The sequence below is a fragment of the Crocodylus siamensis genome, chromosome 1, assembly GCF_052110815.1.
Source record: "Crocodylus siamensis isolate JL-2025a chromosome 1, ASM5211081v1, whole genome shotgun sequence".
Taxonomy (NCBI): domain Eukaryota; kingdom Metazoa; phylum Chordata; order Crocodylia; family Crocodylidae; genus Crocodylus; species Crocodylus siamensis.
The window spans coordinates 86725326-86743499 of NC_143395.1; the positions used below are offsets into that span (position 1 = coordinate 86725326).

Here is an 18174-nt window from a genome sequence, read left to right on the forward strand (position 1 = left end):
GGGGAAGGGAGTGGCAACCGCCTGCCGAAGCCAGCGGGGGCCACCAATCTCAGAGGGGACCCGTACCTCCCCTCAGCTCTCTGTGCCCCACTACCAGTCGCCTATGCCTAATACCTTAACCTGCCACAGAAAAAGCAGGGGAACCACAGCAGCCAGCATCCTGCTTCTATGAGATGTTGGCAATACAGGTTTCCCTTGCCAGCTGCTGGGGTTAGGTTCCTGAAAGTGCCCATGGTTGGCAAAACTGTGGTGGGCAAGACAAAAGGTTTTTGGGGAAAATGGCAGGTGGCGGGCTGATGCGGAGCCACGGTAAACCATGGTTACTCAAAACCATGGTAGCCAAAATGGTATATAGAATATTAAGCATGGATACCCAAAACCGTGGCTGGCGAGGAAAACTTGCATATGCCCAAGAGGTCCCAGGCAGAGTACCATACCCCCCTGCTACCGAGGAAGGCAACTCCCCCCTCCCCAACCAATATGACCATGGGGCAAAATCCTTTCCTGGCCCTAAAAATGGCAAGTGCTCTGGCCCTGAGCCGAGGGGTGAGACCCTGTAGCCAGGGCTGCAGGCCCAGCAGGTGCACTGGCACACACCCCAGCCAAAATCTCCAGCCTGGGCTGCAGCCAACACCCAACGCCTCTGAGGGAGGCTTGAAAACACCCTGCCCCGTGTTTAGCAGGGCTGAGGTAGATGCAGAGGGGTCAAGCGACTCCCTCAGCAGCTGCCTGACTACAGGGGCCGCCGCCGTGAACCTCAGGGCGGAGCAGGGCTGCTAGTGGACATGGTCCCCGCCCCGGGCGCCCCGGACCCGGCTGTTTGCCGGAAAGAGCAGAGGGACGGGACGGGGCGGGCTGCGCCCGGGGACAAGAGGCTAATGGGTGGCTAATGGGGAACGCGAGCCTCTCCCTTCCTGTGCAAGACACGGGGAACCTGCTGGGGCGGCGGGGAGGGATTAAGGACCGCGGCGGGGCGGGAACTGCTTGAGCCAACAAACCACGACCCACGCGGGGGTGCGGGAGCACGAGGCTCAGGAGGACGTGCCCCGGCCATGCAGCAGGGCGGAGCGCTCCGCAGGCTCCTGCACCGCGGCGGCGACGAGCAGCCGCAGCCGCAGCCGCACGCCATGGGCCGGGAGTCGCCGTGCCTCCCGCGCCGCGCGCGCCCCCAGCCCCAGGGCGGCTCCCCCGCCGGGCAGCCCAGGAAGCGCTCGCCCTTCGGGCCCTGGCGTCTGCGGAGGAAGCAGCCGCGGGAGGGCGGCGAGGAGCTGCCCCCGTCCTGCTCCCCGCCCGCCTCGCCCCTCTGCGCCGCCTTCGGGGACAGGTAAGAGCTGCGACCGGCCCCGGCCCCGGCCCCGGCCCCGCTGCAGGGCCGCTGTCCGAGCTGCTCGTCCCGCCTCCCTGTGGGGTGGGGGGCCCGCACCTGAGCTGCGCCCACCTGGGTAAAACACCCGCGCGCTCTCTTGGAAGCAGACACGCACACACGTGTACACACACACACACACACTCTTGGAAGCAGACAGCGCACACGTGCACACAAACTTTTGGAAGCAGGCAAACCCCATGTCAGACCCAGTTCGCTCCCCCTTTGAGACTCTGCTCTGTGCTGCTGTGTAACCAGGCCATGCTCTGGGACCTGGGCCTACACCCACCAAGCAGAGCGATCAGCCCCACTTCAGAAGAGGGTGGCACAAGAGGTGCAGCAGTGGGTGCTTGGGACACCTGGGAGACAAAACAGGGATGGGACTGAGGGTCAGTGGTTGATAACGGGTGCTCCAGATGATGGGGGCACTGAGCAGAGCATGCTGGACAGTGCCCGCCAGCCCTCGAATGAGTCCAAGGAGCCAGAGGACATTGCCTGGTGGAACTCTGCCTGGAGATGTGAGTGGACCAGGACAGGAAAATAGCCCCATGGTGTTGTGTGACATGGTCTTGTTTGATGTGTATTCTTGTTTGATGTGTATAGATGTGTATGGGCTATTGCCTACCAAGTAAAGCTATAAGCCCCTTTTAATATTGGGGCGCTACAAAGTACACATTAAGTAATTATTGGGGGCAAATAAGGAAGAAAACAGGAACAGGAGTGAAGGTAAAAGGTTCAAAATGAGCGCACTAAGAGGGGGCACCAGGCAGAGTACACGGGACAGTGCCTACCAGCCCTTGAATGAGTCCAAAGAGCCAGTGCACACTACCAAGTGAAACTCTGTCTGGAGATGTGAGTGGAAAGGGGCAGGAAATGTTCTGTGATGCAGACCTTTTAATACACCATTCTGTGACATGGGCCCAAGCTCACCAAGTAGAGCTCTAAGCCTCCCTTGGTGATGGTGGGAGGAGAGGCAGCCCTAAGGGCATATCACTGATTGCTTGAGACAACTAAAAGGCAAAAGGGATGGAAGTGAGGATCACAGGTTCAAAATAAGTGCACCAAGGGGGGACACTGAGCAGAGCACAGTGAACAGTGCCTACTGGCTCTCAGATGAGTGTGAAGAGCCAGTGGACACCGCCCAGTGAAACTCTGCCTGGAGATGTGAATGCACAAGGGACAAGAAAGTAGACCCTTAGGCCTGTGTGATACAGGCCTTATTGTCACTTTGGGATTCATGGGCTAAAGGCTCACCATGGGAAACAATGAGCCCCCCTCAGAGACAGAGGCTACTGAGAAAGTGGCAACTGATTGCTTGGGGCAAATGATAAAAGAACAGAGATGGGAGTAACGGTCAAAGATTAATAAATAATGTGCCAAGGGAGGGCACCAAGTAGAGCACATGCAACAGCACCCACTGACCCTCAAACAAATCCCAGGAAACAGCGGACACTGCCCAGTGATATTCTGCCCAGAGACAAGAATGGACAAGGGACAGGAAAGCAGCCCCTCAGTCCTGTATGACGCAGGGCACAGGGCAAGAAGGATTTAGGGTCGGACCCAGTAAATAGCGGTTCTTAGGTTCTTAAAGCTACCCTTGTCCTGTCCCCATCTGAAACCCAGTAATACTCAAGCAGGGTTATGGCAGCACCCTGGGTTGCCTCGCGAGGTGCCATGCAGTGTCAGTGCTCTTAGATAGTTTCATAGTTTAGTTTCATAGTTTCTAGGGTCGGAAGGGACCTGAGCAGATCATCGAGTTTGAATCCCTGCCATGGCAGGAAAAAGTACTGGGGTCAAATGACCCCAGCAAGGTGTCCATCCAGCCTCCTCTTAAAGACCCCCAGGGTAGGAGCCAGCACCACTTTGCTTGGAAGTTGTTTCCAGATCCTAGCCGCCCTGACCGTGAAGTAGCACCTCCTGATGTCTAGCTTAAATCTACCCTCTGCCAGCTTGTGACCGTTATTCCTAGTCACTCCTGGTAGTGCTTGGGGAAACAGGGACTCCCCCAATGCCTGCTGGACCCCTCTGACTAGTTTGTAACAGGCCACTAGATACCCTCTCAGCCTCCTCTTGTGGAGACTGAACAGGTTCAGGTCCCATAGCCTCTCCTCATAGGGTCTGCCCTGCTGCCCCCGATCATGCGAGTGGCCCGCCTCTGGACCCTCTCCATGTTGTCCACATCCCTCTTGAAGTGTGGCACCAAGAACTGTATGCAGTACTCCAGCTGCGGCCTGACCAGCGTCGCCTAGAGGGGGAGGATCACCTCCTTGGACCTGTTCGAGATGCATCTGCGGATGCATGACAAGGTGCGGTTGGCCTTCCTGACTGCAACCCCACACTGCCGGCCCTTGTTCATCTTGGAGTGAATGATGACTTCAAGATCCTTTTCTGCCTCTGCACTGAGGAGAAGGGAGTTCCCCAGCCTGTAGGTATGATGCCAGTTGTTCCTCCCCAGGTGCATCACCTTGCACTTGTCAGTGTTGAATCCCATCCTATTCTCATCCACCCACCCCTGTAACCTGTCTAGGTCTGATTGCAGCCTATTCCTCCCTTCTAGCATGCCCACATCCCCCCCATATCTTAGTGTCATCAGCAAATTTGAACAGGGTGCTATTTACCCCCTCATCCAAGTTGCTGATGAAGATGTTGAACAGTGCGGGCCCGAGGACCGAGCCCTGGGGGAGCCCACTGCCCACATCCCTCCAGGTCGACAATGACCCGTCCACCACCGCTCTCTGGGTGTGGCCCTCCAGCCAGTCAGTGACCCATTTGACTGTGTGGGTGTTGACACCACAGTCCCCCAGTTTCTTAATGAGAACGGGGTGAGAGACAGTGTCGAAGGCCTTCCAAAAGTCCAGGAAGACTATGTCCACTGCTACCTAAGGATTTGGTGACCTGGTCATAGAAGGCCACCAGGTTGGTCTGACAGGACCTGCCTCTAATGAACCCATGTTGATTGCCCCTAAGCATAATCTCCCCTGCTGGCCCCTCATGGATATGCGCCAGAATAATTTTCTCAAAAAGCTTGCCCAGGATCGAGGTAAGACTAACTGGCCTATAGTTTCCCAGGTCCTCCTTCCTCCCCTTTTTGAGATGGGAACCACATTGGCCCTCTTCCAGTCCTCTGGCACCGCACCAGAGCACCACAAGTGTTCGTAAAGCCGTGCCAGAGGTCCCGCAATGACCTCAGCTAATTCAGCACTCTGGGATGGAGATCGTCCGGACCAGCTGATTTAAATATGTCCAGTTCCTCCAGAAGTTCCCTGACCAGAGCCTCACTAACCCTTGTCCTAGGTGCGCCTCCCTTGGGTCCTGAGGGGGGCCCAGAGCGGGGTGACTGTTCCGGTCCCTGCTCAGGAAAATGGAGGCAAAGAAATTGTTAAATATGTTGGTTTTGTCATCTGGTGTGACAACCAAATTTCCTAGTGTGTCCTGCAGGGGTCCCACATTACCCGGAACCTTCTTTTCGTCCCCTATGTATTTAAAAAATGACTTCTTGTTGTCTTTGATCTGGGAAGCTAGTTCCAGTTCCATCTCCGCCTTGGCCTTCCTGACCGTCCTCCTGCAGACCCGAGCAACCGAGGTATAGTCCTCCCTGGGGATGGCCCCCTCCCTTCCATTGGGTGTGCACCTGCCTTTTAGCTAGGAGACATTCCTGGATGCTTTTGGTGAGCCATGGGAGCTTTTGTGCCCTCCTGCCCCCTTTGATCCGTGTTGGGATTACCTCCCTTTGGGCTTGGAGGATCATCTCCTTAAGGAGCGACTACTCTTCTTGGACACCTGGCTCCCCTCCCCTCCGGGACCTCAGTGCTTCCCCGACTGTTCTCCTTAGCTCATTGAAGTCTGCCCTCCTGAAATCTAGGGCTGCTGCCTTGCTGTAGGCCTTTGCCACCTTGTGCTGGATGGTGAATTCCAGCAGGCGATGATCACTGTTGCCCAGGTGGTCGAGCACCCTCAGCCCCCTCACCAGGTCATCACCCATGCCCAGCACCAGGTCCAACAGGGCACCTCCCCTGATGGGACTGTGCACCTCCTGGGTTAGATGGAGGTCCTGCATTCTGGCTAGGAACCTATGTGAGCGGTCAGACCTGGCTGACTGCTCTTCCCAGCAGATGTCTGGAAAGTTCAGGTCACCCATGATGACCACATCCTTTGACCTAACTACCTCCATGAGCTGACTTAAGAATTCCTGGTCTAGCTCTTCCCCTTGGTTGGGTGGTCTGTGGTAGACCCCCACTGTTAAATCTCCTTCCCCTCGACTGCCTTGTATTTTAACCCAGAGTACTTCAATGTGCCCCTCCTCCAATCCTGTGCTACTTGATGAGGATGTGTATTCCTCCTTGATGTAGAGCGCCACACCCCCATCTTTCCTCCCTGTCCTGTCCCTCCTGTACAGCCTATAGCCCTTGATATTCACCGCCCAGTCGTGCATTGGGTCCCACCATGTTTCTGTGAGTCCCACTATGTCTGGGTTGGTGTCAGCTAGCAGGAGGGTAAGTTCCTCCTGCTTGTTTCCCATACTACGAGAATTTGTGTAGAGGCATTTGAGGCCTTCTGTGGATGTGTGCACTGGCCCCCTACTTTCAGCATTACCCTGGCCCCTGTTGCTTACCTGTGTATATGTTCCGCTCATCAGCCTAGGCTGGGCTGTACTTATGGGTGTTGCTTGGTCTGGCAATCCGATGTTCCCTCCACCCTCGTCTTCCCCTTCCCCCAACAAGCCTAGTTTAAAGCCCACTGGAGGAGATCCGCCAACCTAGAAGAAAACACATGCTTACCTTTAGTGGAAAGGTGGAGCCCATCCCATCCAAGCATGTCTCTTGTCGTGATGTGCCGGTCATTGTCAAGGAAGCCAAAGCCTGCCTCAAGACACCATTCCCGAAGCTACCAGTTGGTATCCACGATGCACGTTGCATGCCATCTTCCACATCCGCTCACTGGTAGGATAGAAGAGAAAACCACCTGTGCGCCTATCTCCTTTAGCACGTACCCCAGAGCATGGTAGTCTGCTATCAAGTGTTCAGGGCTTCTCCTGGTCGCATCATTAGTACCCACATGGATTAGGACCATGGGGTAGTAATCGGTGGGCTGGGTCACAGGTGTGATGCACAAGATAAACTTAGAGATTTTCAAGAGGAAACTGTAGTGTCAAAACCATTGTGCCCTGCTGTGGGCTTGCCAAGGTCTTCACAACAGAACAGCTCTGTAATTTTTCTTTAGTCAAAAACTGAATGGAAATGAAGAGCTGGCTATTTTATGAGGGCTGTGTTGGGTTTAATGAGGGCTGCCTCAATTCTGTCCAGGGGTTCCTCTATCCAGGGGTGCCTCGAGCTAAAAAGGTTAAGCACACCACTGCTGGAGCTGATCGTATGAGATCATGAAACGTACACACATAGTTAGGAGATCGGTGTGAATAAGGTGGTTTAGGAATAGGTGGGTTTTCCCCAGGAAATGAACTAAACACAATTTCAGTGACATTATTAGTGAAGGACTTCACTGGAACTGGTTATAGAACCCAAGACTGTTTGGGAGGGAGAGCAGAGCACTGATTGCACAGCATTTGCATTTTCCTGGGCAGCTGTTTTCCTTGGATCTGGTTCGTAGCATTGAAATCAGGGATGCAGTTTATGTAAAAAGTTAAGCTCTTTTTCTTTGGAAGTAAGTGATTAGCTGCATGTTTGGTCAGCATGCCTTATGCATGCATCAGTGACAGTTTTAATAGGTGTAAGTAGCAGTCATCCTATGCCTGGGGCAGAAGGAGAATTCCTGGAGTAAAACAAGTTCATAAAATACAGTTGAGGTATTTTTAGTAGCTGCAGACTACTGTAGTAGCTGACGTGGTCCACATTATCTTTTTCTCTGGTAATGGGCTCAGCACAGAAAAACGGAAAGGAGGAAAGAAAGTCTTTCCCTATATCTTCAGTGCCAAGCATAACATAGGGCGGTGTCTGACAATATTTTTGGTCAGTAAGTTGGAATGACACGGCTCGGGTACAAATTAGGCCAGCACTAGGACCTGGCTGCTGCTGTAACTGCCCTGACAGTGGCATGGGAAAAGCCTCCTGGCTCTGGTCTGGATCTGGCCCGATCCAGCCTGTGGGCCATAGGTTGCTGACCTCTGGCTTAGAGTGTCAGTGTCCCTTTAACCATTAGCCTGGCTGATGTACTCTCAGGGTCCTATCAGACTTGGCGATGCTTTGGAAGGGTAGTCATAGAGTACTTCTGTGAGTGCAGACAGATTAACTGAAATGTTTCCAAGTGTAATAGAGTTTGAAATGTTTTTAAAATGGAGCATTTCAGCTGTAGACTGACGTACATCTCCAGACAATCTACCTCCCAGCACCTGCAGTGTCCGCAGCACCCCCAGTGGCTAGAATGCTAGATGCCACTGTGCCCAGAGTGCTGGAAGCTGTGGCACCAACAGCAACCAAGGTGTGTAGAACCAAAGACTGTAGAACGCAGGCAGCAGCTGGGGTGTGGGGAGACCACAGGGTGGCAATAGTGGCCAGCATGCAAGAAGCCTGGCACGAAGGGAATTGTTGCGCTGTAGCGTGCCTGCAGGACCAACTACTATACATATGTAAGATTAAATATTCCAAAATAAAATAAAACAACCACCTGCCATGCTTCCTTCCTCCTTCCAATGCTTCCTCTGTGATGAGATGTTTTCCCTAGGGGCCATTTACAGCCTACTAATGCAGCATGGAATGACCACTTTGCATTCAATTAGTGAGTGTTTATGGCAAGCTTAGGGTGTGTGTACATTATTCACTCCAGATAATACATTTCAGACCTAGATCTCATTGAACAGGAAGACCTCGGCATTTGGAAATCATGGGTGTTATTACTACCTGGCTCTGAAAGTACACAATGTAAACTATTCCTTGTTTAGGTATATATAATTGGAAAATGTGTATATGTTTGCTGAAATGTTTTGGTACATGTCATATAACATGCGTACTGAAATCAGACTAGTCAGTTATACCCATTTAAAAATTTTGACTGATAAAGTTTAAATTTGATATCTAAATGTGTACAGAGAACAACCTTGTATCCTAATATTCGAGATTTATCTCATATACACTTGTCCAAATATGTATGTTCAAACATAAATACTATTAAAAGGATAAATACTATTAAAACTTCTTTTAGAATGACTGAAATAGAAAATGATGATATATTTCCTATTTAACAGCCAAGCTCAATGTGATGTTTTTAATAAAGGCAGTTACAATAACATATCTTCCCCTGGGGAAAAAAGCCACCTCAAGCATAGCTTTCAGTAACTATGGAGGAAGAAGGACTAATGGCTCAACAATGTATTTCAGATACTTCAGGTACGTTGCCAATGTATTAACCTGGGTTATGTTCAGAAAATACATTCCTGAGTGCCAGGACTGAGTCCTAAGGAAATAAGTAGCTGAGGGTAAAATATAGAAGTATTATGAGTTGGTTCCCAGTTGTACACCTGACAGCATTATGAATTTTGCTTGCATAGATATGGGACTTTGTTATTACAAAATATGTACAAAATTCGTTTATTGCTAGGCTTCAAAAATAATAAGCTTATAAATGCTGCATAACATGCAGCTTTTTGTTTTCTGTCCCTGGAGCCAATTCTTCTTCCAGTGATATCAATGAAAGAAGGAATGGGCCCATAATATTGGTAGAGCTGCTAGTAAAAATAGTTTGTAAACAATATCATCTATTAATAGAAATGTATATGCTTACGTCAGCATTAGTGCATGAATGGAATTAGCCTCCTTAGGAGGATCAAAATACTTCTGTAAAACCTTGTTTTGCACCATCTTCATTTAAAGGAAAAAAGTGAAGCAGCAAATTGTTGTCACTTATTTTTCCTTGAAAGAATATGGCACGCCATATAGGACTCAGGATACACTGCTAATGCTAAATATATTTGTTCAAGTGTCTGATTTTTATTCAACTAATTTAATGGCCACAAAAGGCGTGTCTCGACAAGCATACACGTGCAGTTTGTGGCCCCTCAAAGCAGTTTAAGGTGCTGCAAACTGTGCACATGCACCTGTTTGCCACTCTGCTAATTTTCAGCATGGCAGAGTTTTTTTGATACTGGGAGATCCGGAGGTCAAAAAATCTGCAGCTGAAAAAAGTGCATGGCACACATGCCAGCAATCTGCACCACCAGAAGGGGAGCCTGGCTGGCCCAAGCCATGATCTGGCTCCTGGCCAGGCTCCAAGTGGCCAGCTCAGTGCTGCTGGAGCCCTGCGAGGCCCCCAGGACCCCAGGTAAGGCTTCTGGAACCAGCACAGGTGCTGGACCCAGCCTCCCCTACCCCACCTGTGTCACTTTATCACATGCCAGAGTACACATGCAGGGGCATGCCTGGGGACAAATAGCAGCACAAATATGTGCTACTGTTATTTGTCCCACAGGAAATGCATGCCCCTCCACGTGCACACTTGTCAGGACACGCCTAAAAGAGGTGTAAAAATAAGTAGGTGAAGAGTAGTTGTAGAACATTTTATGATTGTGTACAGACACACAAGAATGGAAAGAGATTTGAGGGATTGGTAATTTTTAACTAATAATTGGGGTTTTTTCTGACTACAAGATTGCCCTGTGGCATAGTTGACAAGTTGGGCAAAATGCTTTTTGATAAAGCCTTTGAATTTGAAGCTACAGCTGCAGAACATCATGCCTCAATATGGTCTTTACCTCATTCTTTATATGTGAGCATGTAAGATTAAGTCAGAAAGGCCAGATGAAATATTTTATCTACCCTCTACACAACAAAAACTTGTTATCACTGAAAAAGAGACTATAATTGCAAAAATGGATGTGTGACACTACTGTGTCAGGCATACTTCAGGCTGGATAGATACCACCCTGACTGACTGTCAGATCTAGATATGAAGAGTTATAATAGTCCATGTTTGAACCGGCAAACACATTGATCACAGTGGCTAGGGTCTTGTCCAAAAGGACAGGATATTGCCGTCTGTCAAACTAGAGTATAGACTACTTTAACTCCCATCATTTTGAGAAATACTGATAATTTTAATAAAAATTGAGGCTTATGCTATCTTGACAGCTGTAGGGCAGCAACCTGGGTGACTCCTGATTATTTCTCCTCCCTTATCTATTTTAATTCCATCTTACCCAAGTTGTTTGATCTAGTTAGCCTATATCTAGGTGCTAAATTTGTTCAGACAGAATGATCTATGTGAAGAAGATATCCCACAATGGTTTGGCATGGACACAAAGATAAATTCATTGGGGTGTAGTAGTGGTATAAAAATGAGTGAAGGAAAACTTGAAGTGTGGTTTTTTCATATGTAATGTAAGCACAGGAACAGTTAGACTATTGCAATAAACCTTACCCTCGATAAGAACAGCTCAAGAATATATACAATTTGTTTTTTTTCTCAGCAAGCAGAATGTTTTCAAAGTCTTTGTCTACATCAGTGGCTATCAACCTTTATAGACTTGGGGCACCCATTGTTAAACTCTGGGTACCCCTCCCAGTTAAACTCACATCACCCCTCAATGAACTAAGAAAGCCCACAGCAAGTTTGAATGTTTTTGAGAGAATGGATTCCTGTTTGAAATTTCTGGGTTTATCTTGTGAATTGTGTTTGTACACTTAACAGTGTTAAGTCTGTGTGGCACACCACAGCACCCTTGAAGGGATTTCAAGGCACCTCAAGGTGCTGTGGCGTCTTGGTTGACAATTACTGGTCTATACGATAAACTCGGTATCCCCAGCAGCAGTCCTTCAGGCATGCTGTGTTGCTCTGATTAGGCTGTGCTCTGAACCAGAAACAGTGTAGACCAGGGTTGGGCAAAATATGGCCCAGGGGCTGGATCTGGCCCACCAATTGATTGCATCTGGCCCATGGCTGCCCCTGTGGTGCTCTTCATGGGGCTAAGCCCGACCTGCTCCCACACAGGGCAGCCTGTGCTACACTCCCACCTGCACCCACCCTGGCCAGGGCACACAACTTCCTCACAGGGCTGTCTTCCATCCACTAGGTCACCTGCAGGTGGCTGCTCATTGCACTGAGTGGTAGGCTGCTGGGAGCTGGAGGTGGAGCCTGGTGCACTGGGGCAGGAGCCACCTGGCTGCAGTTTCCTGCCCACCTGGATGGGCATGTGTTACCTGCTGCCTAGAGCGGCACAGCAAGGGCAGGATGAGGAGTAAGAAAAGCTGCTGGAGGTGTGGGGAGCCAACCAGTACCCAAGCAGCTGCAGTAGCAGTGGCAGCAGCCCTGCCAGAAAGCTGTGTGCACTGGCTGGGGTTAGGACCAGGGCCAGGGCAATGCTGTCAAAGTGTGCAAGGCAGGTGCAGGCAGGAGCTTGGCACTGGTTGCCTCAGATGGGAGTGCGCACTGCTTAGCCCCATGTGGAGTGCCAAAGGGGCAGTTGTGGGCTGGATGGGGGGCAGTCTGTACCAACTGGGTGAGCTTTGCTGACACACTCCCTGCACCGTCCCCCGATACTCCCAGCTGCCTCTGAAGACATAGCGCTCAGGCAGCATTCCCCACACCCTCCATCCACACACGCAATATACAAGATTAAGGCTTTATTTTAAGCTGTTATGAAATTGTCTTTATAGACACTACTCAAAAGTACCATATATCAGGACAAAAATATTTTTTTAAATAAAATTAAAGTGTTATAGTAAATGTATGTTTTTTAGTATACTATTTGTTTTTATTTATCATTTGTTAAAATGATATCTTCTGAAAGATTTTGTGCAGCCCTTGAAAGCTCACCAAAACTCATTAAGTGGCCAGCCAGTCAAAATAATTGTCCATGCTGGTATAGACTCATTATCATGATACTTCAGGTGGGATCTGTAGTACTGTTGAATGACTGTACCAGTTAGTTTGCCCCTAGCAAATCAGTCTCATCTCTAATGCCATATAGATATTGCTACACACTTTCAGTTTAGGAGACAGCCAGTGTGGAAAAGGACAGTGTTTGAGGGTGCTCCTGATGGGAATCGTCAATTTACCTTATAGATGGAGCCTACATGATCTCACAGCTCTGCTCCATCTTTTTTTTTTTTTTTTTTTTTTACTTATTTTATCTCTACTCTGCTTTTACATCTATGTTACAGGTGTGGGAACCATGCTTCAGGGCAGATATATAATGTTTTGCTTTGATGAAAGATTAATTGAGGCCTACTAAGAGCTGACTTTTTACTCCTGTTTAAAAAGTAAGTTTTAATAATAAAAAATCCCTGTGATTAAATTAGCTCACATTTGGCAAAAAGGAATGATTCTGTTAACCCATCAGGGCAATTAATTGCATCAAATCAGGGGTTGTCAGCTGGGGGTACACATACCTCTGGAGGTATTTGAATGGATCCTTGGGGTATGCGCAGGTGGGTGGGTGGGGATGGAGCACCACCATTGCCTAGTACCAGGGCCAGGCCAGGGCAAGGGCAGTGGCAACCCTCTGCAAGGCAAGGAAGTTTGCATGTGGCGGCCACTGCCATCACACACAAGCCTGGTGAGCTTCCCCACCCTCACCCCAGCCCACTGCACTTCCCCACCCTGCCCCAGCCCTGCTCCTGGGAGGTGGCCGGCAGTGCTCTGGCCCTGCCTAGCCCCATGCCATTCCCGCCTCCCCACTCAGCATCTGGCCACCTGGGGTACTTAGACTGAAAAAGGTTGAAAACCCCTGCATTAAACTAAAAATAAAATATAGCTCCAGTTTCCTGAGTTCTTTAATATGTGTGTAATTACAGACTTGTAAATTGTCCAGTTGAAATCAGTGGAACTACTCATGGACATTATTTACCAGGCAGGTCTAAATGCCCAAAGCTGCTACTAGTTATATACACTTTCCAAAACTGCCTGTGTGGATAAGAAAAAGGTAAATATATTATAAGCTATCCAGAATCAGGCCATAAATGTAAGTATGGTGCTTGAGGAATAACAGTATGTTATTTTGGTTTTGCTTTATGAAGGAAAGATAAAAAGATTCTGATAAACTGTCATGAGATTACAAGAATCATATACTTCTAAATGTTCACTTAGGCTTTTGTTAAAAATACTGCAATATAATGTTAGTTTAGGAATCAGGTTTGTTAGTTTAGGAGGCGGGTATGCTTTTTATATGTGTTTCTGGAAAGATACTAAGATAAGACGTGGCAAGCTAGAACAAGACTTGCTGCCTTGCATATAGTGTTAAATTCAGTTAAGTGTAAATGTACCCTCCTGTAAGAGAACAAGGAGAACTCCTGTGCTTTGATAACTTGCAGTAACCTTTTAGAGGCAGGGAGTGACATGGACACAGTGTCCATATATGGAACACTATATGCCACATTTGTGCTACAGCATTGGGATCTGCAGCATCTCTTAAAACACCTTTGTGAAGGAGAGCATGCTACCCTGAAGTCATGTTTTTTCATTAAAAATTGCAATTTATATATGCTATTTAAATTTTGCTGTTAACAAATAGTGCTCCTAGTAATTTCTGGTAATTACCTTATTTGGTGTCTTTGAAGTCAATAACAATTTTGCAGAGGGGAGTTAGCGCTGCTAACTTCAATATTTGCAGAACAATTACCGCGTTTCTTCAGTGTATAGGTATCAAATTACAGCTCACAAGCTGTTTCTCCTGAAGACAGGTATAGAAAGTAAAACTGATCTTAATGTCAGAAAATAAAATACAGTAAATTAATTTATGCTATTTGCAGTCTTCCATCTCTCTTTTGTTCTGATGTTTACAGATGGACATTGGTCTTTTTTTTCCTGGGTGCCTATTAGAGGCAGTGGGTTTTTTTGTGATGTCTTTTACTGGGCAAACTGTATAGTTGGAAGATATGGTAGACAAGCTTTAGGATATAAAGCAATCATCCGTAGGTCTGGGGAAGAATCAGACACAGGCTAAACTAGACAGAAAAAACAAGGAGTCTTTGAATCTAAAAAGACTGAGAATCAATGCTCCAATCCTACTACTACCTGGCTTGAGGCAGTTTGGTATGGTATCCAGAAGTTTAGAGTATTCATAAGTACAGCTGAAGTAATGAAAGCTCTCTTCTGAACCAACAGAAAAGTGTATGGACAAATACACATTTGTAGGCTTCAGAAAGAGAGAGGGAACTGTTGTTATGCCTGTAACTCTCATAGCTGCACAAGCCTGTCAAGATACATATGAGCTAAATCACCCTAACTTCGTCCTTTGGATGAAGTATGGTTAAAATTGGAGTGGTTTTGCCACATTTGTATCACATGCACAAGTAGGAAACAGTTCCAACTTTAACCTTGGTGTTTAAGGTGGAACAGTTTTGGTACATTTGTGACACTCCCAGCTTGTACACACATAACTGTTAGAATATAACTGCAGCTGCCTGTCTGGAACAGCAGCCCCACCTTGCCTTTTGAACACGCTCCAAGTATAGGGTTGTTGGTGCAGTTACAGTTCAATATCTAGTGCTGGATCCCCTGCAGTACTCCTAATCCACTGTTGAGCACACTACAGATGTATGCTTGTCCATCCCCACAGTGCTGGGATATCCTGAAAAATCAAACTGGGCACTCAAAATTAATTAACCCTTGACAATTTTGGCAGTAATCTCCTTGTCTCACTTCTCCAAAATAGGGACAAATAATACTCACTCACTTCACCTCATTTCAGCTATCATCACCCCAGGGTGGTTACAAAAATTAATTCATGTTCTTGTTTGTCAAGACATATGATAGTACAATGAAATCCAGGCTGTGCTCTGTGCATGGTGTGGATATTTGATGCAAGGGAATGCACACCGAATGCTCAGGAGCAAAAGAAATATTGGCCCCATTCAGTGAACACAGACCATCCAATGCATTGAAAGAAGCAGAAGACCATCCCCTCTGCCAGTAGAGTAACTACAGGTGGGCAAAGGGGGCATGAACCCCTGATGCTGTTTAAGGGGGGTGACAGAATAGAGGTTGGGGGGTGTCTCCTGTTCATCCCCTGAACACATATTCTGTACCTGCCCCTGCAGTAGCTCATGGAACAGCCATGGGTTAGCTCTGGCCAGAGCCTTACTTCCCAGGGAAGCAACTGCTGTGGGGGAAGGTGCTGGTACAACCAGAAGCTGGAGATTTAACCTTCTCTCTTTTTTCCATCTCCCGTTCTGGCTTTCAGACTGCCAGTTGACATACATTTCAGCAGTGTTAACCTCTTCAAGAACAGCTTGCCCTGGACACAAACTCTTACTAGTTATACCACCACCTCTGCTTCTTTTCAGCACACCTTGTACTTATTCTTGTCTTATTGAGCAACAGCTAACTTTCAGTGTCCATTGAGACTGCTGGCCGACTAAAGAAATTCTGGTTTCTGAATTTGGTATGTCTCAATTTGTTCTCAGAATTTGGCATTTCATAGAATCATAGAAAGTTAGGATTGGAAGAGACCTCAGGAGGTCATCTAGGTCCAACCCCCTGCTCAAAGCAGGACCATCCTCAACTAGATTATCTTAGCCAAGGCTTTATCTAGCTGGGTCTTGAAAACCTCCAAGGGTGGAGCTTCCACCACCTCTCTGGGTAACTTTTCCCAGTATTTTACTACCCTCCTAGTGAGAAAATTCTTCCTAATATCTAAACTTCCCTTGCTGCTACTTCAGACTTGCTCCTTGTTCTGTATTTGCACAAAAATATAAAGAATACTTTTTAAATTAAAATATATTGACAAACTGATGTATATTTATAGTACTGAATATAAATTCTGTTATTTTAAAATTATAATTAGTTGCTTTTTTTGCTACACTGATCTAGCAAGATCCATTGATAAACAGACTGAGAACCCTTTACTCTGAAGTGGTGACTAGGACTACCATTGAATTCACTTCATATACACTCACACACAATCCAAAAAAAGGAGAAAACACAGAAGTGATATTACACACAAAAAAGATACTGTTCAGGTTGCAAAATTAAGAAATAAAAGAATTAAGATTATCAGTGCAACTTTCAGCCTCCTTGTGCGTATGCATTATGACATAGTCTTTAATTGCATAACTGTGTACTGTGTTTTTCAACAGAATATGCATATCATTCAGTTTATCACATTGATTTGGTCTGGGGAATTAATCAGTTGGACAGTGTGATGTCTGCAATTTCTTTGTTACAGAAGTTAAAAAGTATGTATTAAATGAGACACAGGATTGCAGAAGAAATGAGAGAGTCTTGTGCTCAGTCTTTTATCCCTGCTTATGGCAGAGTGTCTATCCATGCTGGGCAAACTGCTTACACCATGCCACAAGTAGCATGGGCAGCCTCTGCAGGTGACATGTGGCAGATTGGGGAGGGAGCAGAAAGAAGCAGAAAGCAAAGCCCCAAATGTGGCAGGAGGAGGGGTCAGATTGGCAATAAGGAAGGGGACAGTCCTTACCTTGTGGCACACCTCCCAAAGTGGTTGGTCCCTGCTGGCTGACACCAAGCTTTTCACTGGTGGTCACTAATTATTCACTGTTCATTTCCTGGGTGCCTGACTCGAGAGAAGGGGCCTCTAAAACATCATATCCCAGTCATCTTAAACTGGGCATCCAAAACAAATGGGAATTTTATCTTAATCTCTTAGTGTCATCTTCCCATCTGTAAAAATAGGGTTACCACCACCCATTCAGCTTACATAAGACTTGTGAAAATAAATTAATGTTAGTGAAGCACTATAATGATTAGCACCTAGACAAGCCCATGAGGAAATTAATAATTATTTTCAAAGCAGGGTTTGAATAAAATGTGCAGAACAGGTATGGAGCAACACAGTGTGTGACAAGAAAACAAAATACTGAAGAGCTGCTCATTAAGTGACCACTTTGCACTCTCTTCACTGAATAAGGAGGAATCTTACCTGGAAAATAATACAAGATCTTGTAATTGGAGACTATACCATACTTTTCATGCAGAAGAAGGCTGGTTAAAGTTGAACAGAAGACTTCAATTTACACATTTCCTGACTTCCGTGTGCTTGACCGAAGCATGAAAATGTTTTAAACAGTTTTTAGTGTGTAATTTCCTAGGGTTTAAACAAAATAGATTGATCCATTAAAACAGAAGATCCATTATTTGGTATACATTTTAGAAAACCCTATTGTTTTTCATATTTTGAATAACCCACTCAATCTCAGAAGTAGAGGCCTTGTTCAACCTTCACCACTACTTATAGATAGATTCCAGCAAGCTGTTATGGATATTCTTTTTTTCCTCATTTGCTTTGAATTAGCCATGCAATGGATTATTAGACCAACATAATTATTTGTTGTCTATCCCTGTTGACACAGTGACTACTGTGTAGTATCTTGTGTGACTTTTCAATGGAGACACAGTTGGACTAAGAAACTGGAATGCAAATGTAACCTGAACAGTTTGAAAATCAGTATTGCATTTGAAGAGTGGAAGATCAAGACACTGGTGTGTTGGGTTTTTTGGTTTCAATTAATGTAATAGCTGCAGTGAGAATGGTAGAGTGGAATTGTTAAGATTTGTCAGCCTCTGCATTACTTTCAATGAAAGTTCAATGTGCCTATCTACTAAGTCACAATGTTGGGATTAATGCATTTGGGTCTAGTTTCAGCAGCTTATTCCATGGGAGGCAACCTTCTCTGTCATCTGTACAAATGAGTGCAGGTAACAATACTTCATATCTCTCTTCGTCTGTCTTGTCTATTCCTATCGCATGCTCTTCAGGACAGGAATATTTCCCATATGAAGTGTCTAGCTGCAGCAGAGCTCCAATTTTGATTGTATCATAATACAAAAGATGATTAATAATAATGATGTAGGTTGTTGTGACTTGACTTGTCACCGTCACAAGTTTTAAGCAAGCACAT

The 18174-nt window shown here is 46.8% G+C and overlaps 1 protein-coding gene across 1 annotated transcript in view; it reads left to right on the forward strand.

Annotated features, from left to right (window-relative positions):
* The first annotated feature begins 1000 nt into the window (after positions 1 to 1000).
* Positions 1001 to 18174, forward strand: part of CRYBG1 (crystallin beta-gamma domain containing 1) — a 146783-nt gene continuing 129609 nt past the window's right edge. The window contains exon 1 of the mRNA XM_090037365.1: positions 1001 to 1324. Within this exon, the coding sequence (XP_089893491.1) occupies positions 1053 to 1324 (272 nt within the window). The 5' untranslated portion in view covers positions 1001 to 1052. The remainder of the gene's footprint in view (positions 1325 to 18174) is intronic.